We start from the raw sequence: 15570 nt of genomic DNA, 5'->3' as shown, positions 1-15570 counted from the left end.
TTATTGTATTAAGTTTGTATAGTCATATGCTCAATAATAAATAACTGACTGACCAATCAGGGTTTTGGCACCCCCCAGCTGGTCCATTAAAACTTAAACCACAATGACCATCAGGTTCATTAATCTCAAAGGGATCCAAAGTCTGAAAGGAAGTTTCCCCTATAATAATCAAAACAGTGTGACATAAACCTGATCCATAATTTCAGCAAAAGACATACCTACTGTACTCTTCCTCACTCTTCTAGTTTTCTGTTTGCCCCCCAAACTTTTCTTGGGCTGATGAGTGGACTCATCTCCGATGGGAAGCGGCGCTCCATCTGGCTGGCTTTTTTGTGCTTTCAGGTTTAGTCTAGCAACATTCAACATCTGAAGAGAGCGACTCATGGACCTCATCTTCTGCCGGATGGGGGTCCGAGGACCACCTGAAATTAATTGATAAAGAAACAAAGTGTTCAGAACAGGGAAAAAAAAGACAGAAGATAGTCAATCAAGCTGCCCAGAATGGCTCAGTTATTAAAACTGGCACTAATCTAGGCCACAAGGTTTGAACAAAATTAGCACTCGAGGGTACTCTGAGCTATCTTAGCCCAGAATTGCTCTTGTCCTGCAGAGTCCAAGTTCACAACACTGCTTAATTAAAGCACCCATTGACATGGAACCATAAGAGTTATCCCATTCAGAACAAGAACTATGTGGGAAGAGAAAACAAAAAAAAAAGGAAATTCCCTATGCTTTAAGTTCCAAGCAAGTTACAGGACACTTACATTGTCTCCTTTTTACCCCATGGTCTACAACTGCTCCAGCTTCATCTGCAGATTTCCTCTGATAGAACTCTGCTAAGTGACTACTTAGGACAACTTCGGAATCCATGTTAACTTTCTCATCTTCTCCCGGCATTGACCTAATACACAAACAGCAAACTTGAATTTCTTGGAATACAGATACTTGACCATTTCAGAAGTTAGAAATATGTTTTAACAAACCACAATTTACCCAATTGATTCCATTAGAGTAGAGCTTGCTCCTGACAATTCAGACAACGGAAACCAGCCTTCGCCAAAGGAAACTCTTTGTTGAGAGGTCTCAGCCAATTCTGCTTGTGCCCAATCTGGAACAGTCACCTCTTGAGGAAAAAAAGATAAATTTATTTGTACATAATTGGACAGGTTTGAGCCTGAAACATCTTGGTGAAAGAGGAAGTGCATATTATTTAAGTCTTCATGATTAAATAGACAACACTGACATGCTTAAAAACGTTTACAAATTCTAGAGGCAGAGGATATGGTTTTGTGTACACTAAATCTGAGAACAGATTTCTTGGAAGATAAAAAGTTTATTTATTAGTCACAAGTAGGCTTACATCAACACTGCAATGAAGTTACTGTGAAAATCCCATAGTCGACACATTCCAGCACCTGTTTGGGTACACTGAAGGAGAATTTAGCATGGCCAATGCACCTAACTAGCATGTCTCTGAACTGTGGGAGAAAACCAAAACACCTGGAGGAAACCCACACAACTACGGGGAGAACATGCAGACACTGCACAAACAATGACCCAAACTGGGAATTGAACCCAAGTCCCTGGTGCTGTGAGACGGCAGTGCGTGCCACTGTGTACACTATAGGCAGATAACGTGGAAAAATTTAAGACAGCATTAAATGTATTTGAGAAACTGGGTAACTGAAGATTTTTGGACCAACCAAATGGACTACAAGTTTGTTCATTCCTAGATTCCAAGACTAGTTATTCAAAGATCATCACATTCATGTTTTAGTACTTGCGCATATTACAACAGCATATTGTTAAATGTGCAAATAGGACTAGATTTCTCATGTGTTAATAATTTATAAGCTTTTTTTTATTCAAATTCATTTTTAGAAACCCTTCTTTGTTGGCATACTGTGCAGTTTCCCCTTTATTGGAGTTTGGTTCCACAATAAAATAGGTCTGCTTTAAATAATCACCAGAGTCTCAGACAAGGCTGGCTGTATCCCACTTCTAGAGAAATCATAGTTATTTGATATTGAAGTTTTTAAGTCGTTTAAATACCAATTAACATTCATACAGCAGCCATAAAACTCTTATTCTGTGCTTAAAACTTCTATGCAATTGGAAATACACTCGGACGTTGCTAATCTATTGGTCATTACTACCAACCTCTTCCTGGCAACTCTACACAATTCAGAATTGCTTCTGAACTGAAACTACAATTATCTAATAAATTGGAATAAGACAATGCCAGTAATAGAGCAAAATGAGAATTTACTTTCAATTTCAATACACCGACCCAAACATTTCAACACTGATAAAAAAAATTGATTCTAATTCGATATGACTTTAATGGTTCATGCTTGTTGAATTTCAGGTTGGATCTTAAAAGGAAATAATTGACTATGTTTTCTTCAAGTATAGCTCGTTTTTAGCAATATTGATTATTTAAATCCATTTAAATAATAAGAGGGGTCAAAGTTTGAAGGGTAAATTTCAGGAATTATTCTATTAAATTCAAGATGCAGAGCTAAGATTCCAAAATTCAGCAAGATTCATATAAATCGTCCAGCATGTATAGTGGACAATCATGTTAACATCAACACACCCACTACAAAACTGGGGAGCTGCAATCATAATTTTAATTTGGTTACTGGAATCAGACATCGACTGGATTTTGAGGATTGTTAACAATCCATGGAATAATACCTCAGCATGAGGCAGCTTAAGGAGCAAAGTGACCAACATTTTAAAAATTTAATCATTAATACACCGAATGTAATACATTACATTCAGTATTTTTATACAATTGTGCTGCAAATGTGAATATGGAGCATTTCAGGAAACTTGGAGCGTAAACTCCATTTAGCAGAACATTACGTGAGCCAGCCAACAAAACAATCTTGCCATTAAAATGTGTTACTGTACAGCAGACTCATTTACTTTTTACTTATCTATATCTTATATTTGGTCGATCATGTCACCATAAAATGCTGCCATATGGAATTTATAATAAACAATGAATATATTTGACCAAACTAGGAATGCAGTGCAGGTTAGTCTTTTCCTGTTTTTATTTGTTTACATTTCAATTTTCTTTTTCCTTCTCCCTAATATTCATACCACAAAATGCTAAGTCCTTCAAAACCTTGTGGTTGCTTCATCCAAATGTATATAAATTGCAGGTGATCAACTAACCTCTATGTAGGTCACATTTCCACTTTATCAACATAACCAGTTTCAGTAAGATTTCTTCCTCCAGGAAAAAAATACGCAAAATTAAACCCGCCACTTCTGAATGTTAGTCCGATAATGGTCCATAACTTCCTCAAAGTGGCGATCAGCGATGTATTGCTGTTCCATAGTGACTTATCCACACTCGACTGCCAAAGCACCTGACTCGCCCGAACCTTTTCAACGCAGACCAGTTGAGACTGAAGAAGCGAGGCAGTTCAGAGGCTCCGGCAGCAAAGTGCAAAAGGAGCGGTGCAAAGGAAGCCATGCTCCCCTTTTCACAGCACTGTCTGCCATAAAGCAGGTGAGTTTAAAGGGATCATAGAAAGGGAGATGGGAAGTTTCTACAGTAAATGAATGGGATGTCAGGACATCAGAGTTGGGGGAGGGGATGGAGGAGGATGTACTGCACAGAGCTCTGTATGGGTATTTAGAATAGGACTTCGCAACTGTGAGATGTGAAATTTAATTTATGTATTAAACTTATTGTGTGGCCGATATTGGAACAATCAAGTATTATAACAAGTAACTGTGAATCAGATTAAATACAGAATGATCTGGCCATTGATAAAATAGTGGAAGTTTTTAGAATGAAAGGTGCAAGTTTGCAACCTGTGCTGAGCTGCTGAATAGTTGCTCTGTAGTGCTTTTTTCCTTTTAACTCTTCCAGAGTAATTATGAGTGTAAAACTGGCAAAACCATCCAAAGTTAATGATTTCATCACCAAAAACAAGCTCTGGTATGTTTAGTTCTGAAAACGTGAGCAGTAATCTAAGACCAAGTAATAAAAATTCAGCAGCTCAGCACAGGTCGCCAAACTTGCAACTTCCATTCTAAAAACTTCTATCATCTTATCAATGGCCAGATCACACTTTATTTAATCTGATTCAGTCAATTGTTACAATATCTTGCCACACAATAAGTTTAGTACACAAATTAAATTTCACATCTCACTCACAGTTGAGAAGTCCAATTCTTTATCTAAAAAAAACTCAGACCAAAAGTATAAAAAACAATTGAAAAGTATTCCCAACACATACCAAAGGAGGAATTAAATTAAATTTTCAAATTAATTTGTACTTTTCTCACCTGAGCAGGTTTGACACTCAGTAATATCAGAGAAGAGATTCAATGCTCTGCTTACAATATCTGGAACCTCTGAGGCCATCACCTGGCTACTCTCAGTTAATTCTGTCTGCGAAAGAAGCTCTTCAAGTTCTGGTTCTTGCTCCCAGGAGATCAGGGTAAGCATTGCTGTGCCACTAAGCAACGGAGACAGTATTCCAGTACATGGAGGCAGGTAATTATTCGCCTCCACTTCAACAACCTGGAAAAATATAACAAACATGAGTAGCATATTGATCACTTCCAAAATTCTTAGATACATCTTTTCCTACTAATTTTCCAAATAAGCAAGGTCCAATGTGACTAACTGCTAACTTAAAGCAATGTGAATAAGGGCAAAAACTATTATGTTGGAAGAGATGTTACCATGTATAAATCTTGTGTTTAACGAGTGACAATTAAAATCCCAGAATAGATGGGGAGACAACATTCAATTGATACACATCTTCAAAACTAATTTAAATGCAAAGAATACCCACCACGTATATGTTATTGTAGATTATTTCCTTGAGAAGTTGGTGTAGAAAGTAAGTCTCTTTAGTTTCCTTCTGTTTAGCTCGTTGCAAGATCCAAGCATGCGTTGACAACTGGCCAATCCTTTGCAGATCCCAATCTTTTACAGCACCTTTCACTATAATGCGCACAGGTGCAGTCAGGTATTTCTGACTACAGGAAATGGGCTCCAAAGCTACAGGACAGCACACCTCCTGCTCTCCTGCTCATAAGCAGGAACAAAATAATTTTAGAAATTTTCAATACAGTCAATAAAATAATAGAGGAACCTCAGCTGGAAAAGCTTGCATTTAAAAAGCACCTTTCTAAAGAGCTCTTCACATTCAGTAAATTATTTTGAAGGGCAGCCATTTATGTACTTGAGCACAGAGGCCAAAAACAGCAAATCAGAGACAGTAGACCTGCTATGGTGGTTTTGGCTGAGAGAGAAATGTTGCCCAGGACAGTGGGAAAACTAACCACACTTCTCCAAGTAATAAAACAGGCTATTAAACCTCCTTAAAAGTTTGAGAATCAGATTTGCCATGACAGTGGATTTACATCCCACGAAGGGTCACACTAAAATGGTGCTGAAAATGTCTTGTGTGTGGAAATTTGACTCAGATGGATCCCAGACTCCAGATTTACATTGCAAATTAGCTTTGATAAAAGTGGAAATTGTTTGCAGCCCTAGTTAAAATGCCTCAATTACTGATTTGTCAGATTAATCATAAAAGCAGAACTTAAGATAAATGCAAAAACTGGAACTAAAAGAGCATATTATTCCAAAGGGCCATTAATGTACAGAAAGCACTTTCGCATCTGACAACGCTAGAAAAAGGGGTGATAATCACCTTGTGTGATAGTCAGTAATCCTTGTTGAAGAGGAAACATCTTTCGATAGAAAGCTTCAACATTCATCATGTAATTCATACTGCAATCAAATGGAAAGAGAGCACCCACTATTTTCCTCAGTTTCAAATACTCCTTTGCATCTGTGCCATCCTTCTCAAACACGATCTTCCTCAGGCCAACTTGAGAAGTTTTGTCTGATTTTATAGCAGGGCCATTAAGTGAAAGTTGCATTAAACCAGCAAATGGAATTAAACTTCCACCGACCAAGCACATCACTTCAGAGACCATCTTATAGCCAAAATGATCAGGAGCCCCAGTGAACTAGAGGAAAAGAATTCACAATAAGTTTTATGTATTACCAAGCATACAAACTATAAAAGCATAATTCACACACTAAATAAGTGTGTGGTACAATGGGATAATGATCAGATAATTTGTTTTAGTGATGAGAGTTGAGCAATAGATATTGGCCAGATCACAAGGGAAATTCTCAACGGTCCTCCCCAACAAGTTGGCCATGATTTTCCTATCCTGATGTGCTAATATTTTAGCACAGCGAGCCAGGAGAATCCCACAGCAGCCGATTCATGGGGTTCCCTACAGCATTTGCGCTGCTCTTGCTTCTCCCAGTGCCAGATTTTCAGCATGGTCTGCTCACACCGGAAATCGGCAGGATCAGCATTTAATTATTATTTGGCATACTATTTAAATGCTATTAGTGGCCCCAGGTTTGAATCCCACCCTGCCAGTGTTTCATTTCAGTGGGGATTACACTAGCTCCCCACTAACAGGGAGTTAGTGGCCCAACCCCACTAGAGGAGGAGGGGTGCAGGGGGAGAAATCAGGCCCCCATCCAACCCCCCAGGGGGGTCAGGCAGTGGTGCCCCCTGGACATGGACCTCCAGCATAGGGCAGTGTCAAGAGGGCAGGGCATGGGATGATTGGGGGTGAGGGCAGGGGCACGTCCCACTGCCACTCTACCACTGGTATCAATGGGGGCAGGAGGGAGGCCAGTGATCGGGGCAGGTTTGGTGAGTCTGCCTACAGAAGTGCCTACACTGTAGGGGGTGGGGCTTGAAATCAGGGTAATCCACGACAGGGGTCAAGACTGGCCTGGGAATGGTTGGGGGAGGGGGGCCACAATCGGGCCATGAGGGGTTGGGGGAGCAACATTGCAGTGTTCACAAGGCTGGCCAGTGATCAAGCTGGCCAACAAAAGAGGAGGCTGACAGCTCTGGGCCACTGTGCATGTGCAGAGACCTGTTGGTTTCAGCCTTCCAGATGGGAATAGGCCTTACTCATTGATTTAAAGTGATATTCGCACTGCTAGCCTCCGCAGTGCACAGTCTCGGAGATTTTAGTTTGAACTCTCACTGAAACAAAACAATGTGAATTACTCTAGTTTTTCTGCAAATTCAACACTTGCGTTTAAAACATGAACCTGCGATCTTTTACATTCACCTGAAGGTGACAAAAGGTTTAATGACAAAGAGTCATCTAGACTTGAAACGTTGGTTTTATTCTTTCCCCAGAGATGCTGTCAGACATGCTGAGATTTTTCAGCATTTTCTGTTTTTGTTTCACATTCCAGCATCCCCACTAATAGGCAGCTAGTGGCCAAACCCACTGGAGTGAAAGGGTGGGGGGGGAAAGCACAGAGAGAGAGGAATATTTTGCTTTTATTACATTGGTTTAATGTTTTCTAAACTGCCAAATTTAAGTAAGACCAAGCAGCAATTGAAAGATGTGACGGAGTTGCCAGTGTTTGGAGCAACATTGGATCCTGAGTCCCACAGCCCAAGCCAAAGCCAGGACATCTCCTTTAAGGCTACAATGCTGTGCATTCCTGAGGTGAATCAGAGGCCAATACTGCTTAGGCAGTTCCTCGTCAATTAGAAATCAAGGAAGTCAACAGGAAATAATTGATGCCAAGACAGTGATTTGCATGCATGACAAAATTCCAATGTAACAAAAATATTAGCCAATCTCCAACAGTGCTAAGTGAGAATGCACCACTTTACAGCAACAAGTGTGTTGTAAATATGATTAGGATAACCTATTATAAATGACAAAAGCTTTATCACCTTCAGAACACCACAAGGCATTTCATTGCAATGAATTTCTTTTTGAAATGTGGTAATTGTTACTTAGGTAACTACAGCAAATTATATCTACGTAGCAATATCTCAAACAGCTATGATGTCCAACTGGCTTTATGACGTGTTGGTCAAGGAAAAATGTTGGCAAGGATACTCTGCTCTATTTTCAATTGCCAAGTACCCTTCCTCATTTATTTAGACAATCCTCCATTTAATGTTTCACTGGGAAAAGTACTCTTCATATACGAAATGCAGCAGGTTTAAGTGTTACACTGGTTGTTGAAACATATTCCTCGTTACATTTTGATGCAGCAGAATCTGACCAATTCAGTTACCACAAACTAGAAGGCCCAAAAGTGTGTTAAAGAACAAATTATATTTTATATGCAGTTATTTGTTATGTGGGTGAAGAGGGCAACCATTTTGTGCACAGTGAGATCCCAAAAACCAGTCATAAAATAGGCATGCAATAGAACTTTGACAGTATCAGAGTCGAGAGAAGAACTTTGGTTGGGACAACAGAATTTAGTATACTTTCACAGAAGTGCCACAGGAATATCCTTTAAATGTTAACCTCGATTGGCAGACACAGCTGTGGTTTAACCTTTTATCTGAAAGGGGGCATCTCTAACAGTACAACATTCCCACAATACAGCACTGGAGTGTCAACCTAAATTATGTCAAGTCTTCGCGTAGGACTTTGGACTATGCCTGGGGTAGCTTTGTAAAGGGTGCACACGTGTACGTTTGAGACCTTCTATGACCAGAAAGCACTACACTGTGTCTTATAGACTTTGAAAATATGATCACTTCCTTGGTTAGAATACATTTGGCTTTGCTAGAACTTCATTTCATATTTTGACATCTTTTAAGTTTAATTCAACTATGTTTGTTGTTCATGCATCAGTGTTCACATTTGCACTGATGCTTGTTTGGTGACACTGGAGCAACTCAGGCTCCAGTGAAAATAAGTCCACAAATTTCACTAGAAGAGCACTGCCAACTATAAATTATTGTTGCTCTAAAGTTAGTACATTCTGCAACTCATGCCACCTACAAGATAGGCAGCATGGTGGCATAGCAGTTAACACTGCTGCCTCACAGCACCAGGGGCCTGGATTCAATTCTGGCCTTGGGTAATTGTTGTTCTCCCCATGTCTGCATGGGTTTCCTCCGGGTGCTCCAGTTTCCCCCCCCAATCCAAAGATGTGCAAGTTAGGTGGATTGGCTATGTTAAATTGCCCCTTAGTGTCAGGGGGCTAGCTAGGGTAAATACATGTGGTTATGGGGATAGGGCCTGGGTGGGACAGCAGTCAGTACAGACTTGATGGGCCAAATAGTCTCCTTCTACACTGTAGATTTCTATGATTCTAATAACTTGTATTTACGTAACACCTTTAACAGTGGAATATCCAACAGAACTTAAATAAAGCAAAATAATGTGGGTGCTGTAAAAACTCAGCAGGTTTGGCAGCGTCCGTGGAGCAAGAATCTGAGCTAATGAGTCAGATGTGACTCTTCAGAATCAAATAAGTTATAGTGAACTCAAATCATTAACTCTTGTTTTTCTCTTTCCACGGATGTTGCTAGATGTGCCGACTTTTACCAGCAGTTTCGGTCTTGTGTCGCAGTGCATTTCATTAGGGGCACACAAGATGTTAGAAAAGGTGATCAACAGCTTGGCCAGAGAGATGGGTATTAAAGAGGTGAGAGGGTTTAGGGAGGCAATTCTAGAGCTTGTGGTTTGGGCAGCACAGTGGAGTGATTAAAATCACTGCACGAGGTTTGTTTAGATCTGAAACACTGGCCTGAACTCTCCAGCCATTCATGCTCGCGGGATTCTCCAAGCCCTGTGACATCAACGGGCAATCCCACTGACAGTAGCAGGACCTAAAAATCGCATTGCTATTGAACAGCATGCTACCTTCCACCGCTGGGAAACACACAGTTGGGAGGCTGGAAAATCTCAGCACTGTTTTGCTCCATAGATGCTGCCAGACCTGAGGAGTTCACAGAATCCCTACAATACAGGACACCGTCAGGCCCATCAAGTCTACATCGATTATCCAACTAGCGCTCCGAAAGCTAGTGGCTTGTGCTACCAAACAAACCTGTTGGACTTTAACCTGGTGTTGAGAGACTTCTTATTGTGTTTACTCCCTTACCCACATATTTACTCCGTTAATCCCCCTGAGCTACATGTCTTGGGACCCTAAAGGGCAATTTAGCATGGCCAATCCATCTCATCTGCAAATCTTTGGAGGAAACCAGAGCATCAGGAGGAAACCCCATACAGACACAGGATTTTCCGTGTGCTTTCGCCCCAAAGCCGGAGTATCCCACCCAAGGTCAACAAGATGGCCCTTGCCTCACCCGCTACAATTCTTATAGCGAGCAGGACAGGAAGATTCCTCCAGAGTCACCCAAGGCTGGAATTGAACCTGGGTCCCTAGCACTGAGAGACAACACTGTGCCACTCCAAGATTTTCTGTTCATTTTCATTCCAGATCTTCAGCATCCACAGTATTTTGCCTTGATTAAAACCAGGGGAATTGAGAATTGGCAGAGGGTGGTGAGTTTTTTTTGGGGCGGGGAAGAGGTTTGTGCCGGAGACCATAGAGGGATTTGAAAACAATAATTAAACTTTAAAAGGGACCCCAGTAAGGGGAGTTAAAATCGGGCGCCCTGGGGGCTGTTTACCTGCTGCAGCGGCTGGGTGTCCACCCAGTGCAAGGCGATGCAGTGGCTGGAGAGCAGAGCCTGGACTGGGGGCGGGATGATTTTCTCCGCCAGCTGCTGGCCGCTCTGGCTGGCGGGCAGCTGTAGAAAACCGAGAAGGTGAGCCCGGGAGTGCGGGCAGGGGGCGAAGAGGAAGAGGGAACTCCGAGGCCGGGGCTGCGGGGCCTCGACTGCCGACCCTCGGCGGCATTTGGCCGGGGACGTGATGTCCGGCCGGTCCCATTCATAGTCCGACAAAGCCTCGATCAGCGCCGTCTGAGTCGCGGCGGCACTGGGGGCCGCGCTCCCCGGCTCCCGGGCCGCCTCCAGCTCCCGGCTCAGGGCCTCCTCCAGCTCCTCCAGCTGCCGGAGCCGCAGCTCTCGGAAGCCGTGTCCCCGGCTCCCGCCTCGGGCCCTGGGCCGGGCCGCCGCCGAGTCAAAGAGTTTAAAGGCCCAGCGGACGTTGTGGAAGCCGGAGCCGCGGGCCGAGTGCAGCAGCACCCTCAGCGCGGCCTGCCGGAGCAGCCCGGCCTCCGAGGCCGCTGCCGTGTCTACCAGGAAGGCGATGTTGTGAGAGCCCATGGCCGCTGCCGTAGCTCCCCTCACGGCCGCTCTCCATCCCGGCTCCGAGCCGCCGCCATCCTCCACAGCTCCAACCGACAATTCTTGGCGCCCTTTTCCTCCCTCAACGTTGATTGGCTGCAACCCCTTCGCCCCGCTCGCCTATTGGACAATCAGGCACACCTATTGGTCCAACCACGGTCCTCCCCCTCGCTGATTCGCTGAAAGACACATGCAGACTCTCGTCGTTGATTGGGTATTTGGGGCGCAACCGCACATCCGGCTAACCGATTGGGTAACGCATTTCGAATGTTAGCCAGTCATCAGCGCACTTGCCCTTCTTGCTTTCTGATTGGTCGCCCTGGCTGTAAACAACAAGGTCCAGCCAATGAGATTGCCATTTTTAAACTGCCCTGTAAGGTGTCCTTTTAAACAACATTTAAACTTTACATGCAGCATCACACTGGAGGATAAGCTGAGCAGAGCAAGTTCCCATAAACACAATGTGATAACAAACTTCACAAAAACTGGGAGCAGGAGGAGGCAATTCACAGTGGCACAGTAGGGTAGACACAGTAAGAAGTCTTACAGCACCAGGTTAAAGTCCAATAGGTTTAACCTGGTGTTGTAAGACTTCTTACTGTGTTTACCTCAGTCCAATGCCAGCATCTCCACATCATGACAGTAGGGTCGCAAAGTGGTTAGTACTGCTCACTCACAGTGTCAGGGACCTGGGTTCGATTCCCAGTTTGGGTCATCTGTGTGGAATGTGTTCATTCTCCCCATGTCTGTGTGGGCTTTCCTCCGGGTGCTCTGGTTAGGTGCATTGGCCATGCTAAATTCTTCCCCAGTTTACCTGAACAGGAGCCGGAGTGTGACAACTAGGGGATTTTCAAAGTAACTTCATTGCAGAGTTAATGTAAGCCTACTTGTGACATGAATGAATGAACTTAAAGCTTTAGCTCATCAATCACGCAAACAAGCCTTCCATCCATTGACTCTGTCTACACCTCCTGCTTCCCCAGAAAAGGAGTCAGCATAATCAAGGATTCCATATATCCTGGATGGTCTTTCTTCCATTGGGAAAAAGATATAAAAGTCTGAGGTCTCATACAAACTAACTCAAGAACAGTTTCTCCTCATCAGACTTTTGAATGAACCTACCTTATATTAAGTTGATGTTTCTCTGCACGCGAGCTATAACTGTAGCACTACATTCTTCGCCCTCTCCTTTCCTTACATAAAATAACAAAAGAACCAGGAGGAGGAGTAGGCCATCTGACCCCTTGGCCTGCTCCACCATTCAATAAGATCATGGCTGAACTTTTCGAGGATTCAACTCCACTTACCCGCCCACTCACCATAACCCTTAATTCCTTTACTGTTCAAAAATTTATCTATCCTTGCCTTAAAAACATTCAATGAGGTAGCTTCAACTGCTTCACTGGGCAACGAATTCCACAGATTCACAACCTTCTCTGTGTACGGTATGCTTTATCTGTATAGTGCGCAAGAAACAATACCTTTTACTGAAAACTTATACATGTGACAATAATAAATCAAATCAAAACCATTGGCCATGATAAATGCTCCCTCAGTGTACCCACAAAGGCATCAGAGTGTGGCAACTAAGGGATTTTAACAGTAACTTAATTGCAACATTAATGTAAGCCTACTTGTGACACTAATAAATAAACTTAAAACTCCTCGAGCCTGCTCTGACATTCAATACAACCATGTTTTATCTCAACTTCAACCTGATAGGGGTGAAACCATGATCAAGCAATTGATTCGCCCAAGATGTGGTGAGCATATTACACTTCAGGTGTGCTGGAGCCTGTGATCATGCTTTGCCCAGACTAGGGTAGAGTGAAGGATCAGGGTAGCCAATGATGTTAAGCCAAGGCTTTCTTTACCTGATGCAACTTTTTGAAGACATCTTGGCCTTTTGACTAAGCTAAAGCATCAGATCAAGCCCAGGACAGGGTGCAGTGCCTCATCCTGTCAGGTTGGATCTTCTCTGATCAAGCCCAAGATGGTATGCAATGTTTTATCTTGTCACCTTGGATCTTGTTTGTTCCCTACAGGAGAACGAGGAGCAGGAGTATGCAATTCAGCCCCTCAAGCCTGCTCCGCCATTTAATGTGATCATGGCTGATCTCATCACAACCTCAACCCCACTTACCAGCCCGATCATCATAGCCCTTCAAACCCCGGACATTAAAAATCCATCCACCTCTTCCTTAAATTTATTCACAGTCCCGACATCCACCATGCTTTAGGGTAGTGAATTCCACACACTTATGACCCTTTGAGCGAATGTTGATTGAGAAATGAATATCGACCAGGAATAGCCCCCTGTTTTTCCTTCAACCAATACCACAGGATAAGTGGGCAGACAGGCCTCAGCTTAACATTATCCAAAAGATGGCACCCCCAAACAGTGCGTCATTCTCTCAACAAGTGGCATTCAAACCCGTAACCGTCTGACACAGCAGCAGGAGTACAATCAACTGAGCCATGGCTGACACCTTCCTATTTGATCAACGGCCAAAGTAGAAAGTACAACAGACTTCTGAGCCTCTGTTGGGGATGAAAACATAAAAACTTGACCCATGATCTTACCCCATCATGTTTGTGAGCTATGGGAGCTTTTCATCATTTTAATCACATTTTCCTGTACCTTCTCTCTAAGTTTTTTAATTAGTGTCACAAGTAGGCTCACAATAACACTGCAATGAAGTTATGGTGAAAATTCCCTAGTTACCAAACTCTGATGCCCGTTCGGGTACACAGAAGGAGAACATGGCATGGCCAATGCACCTAAGGTGCATGTCTTTTGGACTGTGGGAGGAAACTGAAGCACCTGGAGGAAACCCACGCAGACATGGGGAAAACATGCAAACTCCACACAGGCAGTGACCCAAACTGGGAATCAAACCCAGGTCCCTGGCGCTATGAGGCAGCAGTGCTAACCACTGTGCCACAGTGCCAAGCTTGATACTAAAGCTTGATTCCTAATCTCTCACATGTGTGTCCAGCAACATTTCGTCAATGTCAGTTTTGGCAATCTAGAGCATTTTATTTTTCATTCTAGCAACTTTTTGGGAAGATATTTCTTCTGGATTAACGTTAAACAGGCCTAATTCAAGAATAGTGATTAACACCATTGCCTTCTCAAGGGCAACTGGAGATGAGCAACAAATGTCAATCTTCCCAGCGATGTCCTCATCCTGAAAATAAGTTAATAAAACTTCCAAAGCCTCGGCCTGATTTCAGGAATTCTTTTATTAATGACTTTCACGGAAATATTTAAATAGGAACTAGGAGCAAGAGTAGGCAATTCAGCAGCTTGATTCTGCTCTGCCATTCAATATGATCACGGCTGTTCTCATCTTGGCCTTACCTTCACCCTCCTGCCCACTCCCCATGACTCCACATTCCACTGCTAATTAAAAACCTGTCTATCTCCTTAAATTTGTTTTGTGTTCAGGTGGCCACTGCACTCTGGAATAGAGGATTCCACAAATTCACCACCCTTTTAATGTAGTAATTCCTTTCCATTTATGTTTTAAATCTGCCACCCCTTAGCCTAAAACTATGGCCTCTTGTTCTAGAATGTCCAGCAAGGAGAAATGTCCACCCTACGACTACCTTGTCAATCCCTTTTATCATTTTATATACCTCAATTAACAAATGCAATGTTTAAATGTTCAGTAAATACACGTCTTTGTACATATTACATTTGAACTTTTATATGTAAATTAATCTTAACTTTTTATATCACTATCGGAAAACCTTATATAAAACCACACCAATCCATTGTTTCTGAATAAATAATCACTCCGCAAACGTTTCCCAAGAGTACTCAGATATTAATTCCAGCTCAGGCTGTCACTGTTATTTAGTGAAGAGGTCTACTCTATTCATCCTCAGGCTGAATGATCGTTCAGCCTGCTAAAAAGATGGAGCCAGACAAGGGAAGTGTTTGTAAGTAACATGTGCTCACTGGCTGGCTCCCTGGCTACTCCCACTCTCAGTCCCACTCACTCTCCGTTCTTTTCCTGTGAACAAATGTTACGGCATCTTTACCGTAGTACATGCTGGCATTGCACGTCTTCTGTGTTCCAAAGACAACCGAGTGATCTTCTGTAACATTTTGCAGGGCTGGCATCTCTCCTTCAATTCTTTATTGGCATCTGTTCATGGATGGTGAAGCATGGCAGTATCGGAAACTATGATGATTGAAACATTGCCCCAAATGGGATCATGTGGCATCTTCCCAGTGAGTTCAACACTTCAGCCTCCAGTTGCAAAGCAATACAAAAGCACATTCTTCCTTCTGGAAGGCCACAGTTCCATTAACTCTTTCTTTCCTGTACCTGATATGTAGGTGTCTAAAGGCTCTGATAATTTAATCTGAATGAAACAGTGGCAAATTGGTCTTGTGCTACAGGGCATTTGTCTTATTAATGACTAATTGGATTAAAACCCC

At 42.7% G+C, this 15570-nt stretch overlaps 1 protein-coding gene across 1 annotated transcript in view; it reads right to left on the bottom strand.

The window, feature by feature from the left end:
• ticrr (TopBP1-interacting, checkpoint, and replication regulator) overlaps positions 1-11096 on the bottom strand; it is a 39890-nt gene extending 28794 nt beyond the window's left edge. Inside the window, exons 1-7 of the mRNA XM_080214271.1 lie at positions 10497-11096; positions 5697-6018; positions 4830-5065; positions 4315-4552; positions 994-1123; positions 765-901; positions 219-422 (exon numbers count right to left, since the gene is read on the bottom strand). Of these exons, the coding sequence (XP_080070397.1) occupies positions 219-422; positions 765-901; positions 994-1123; positions 4315-4552; positions 4830-5065; positions 5697-6018; positions 10497-11096 (1867 nt within the window). The remainder of the gene's footprint in view (positions 1-218; positions 423-764; positions 902-993; positions 1124-4314; positions 4553-4829; positions 5066-5696; positions 6019-10496) is intronic.
• Between the last annotated feature and the right edge of the window lie 4474 nt (positions 11097-15570).

The sequence above is a fragment of the Carcharhinus amblyrhynchos genome, chromosome 28 (genome assembly GCF_965287045.1).
Source record: "Carcharhinus amblyrhynchos chromosome 28, sCarAmb.v2.hapA, whole genome shotgun sequence".
NCBI classification, from domain to species: domain Eukaryota; kingdom Metazoa; phylum Chordata; class Chondrichthyes; order Carcharhiniformes; family Carcharhinidae; genus Carcharhinus; species Carcharhinus amblyrhynchos.
This window is presented reverse-complemented; position numbering and strand designations above follow the sequence as displayed.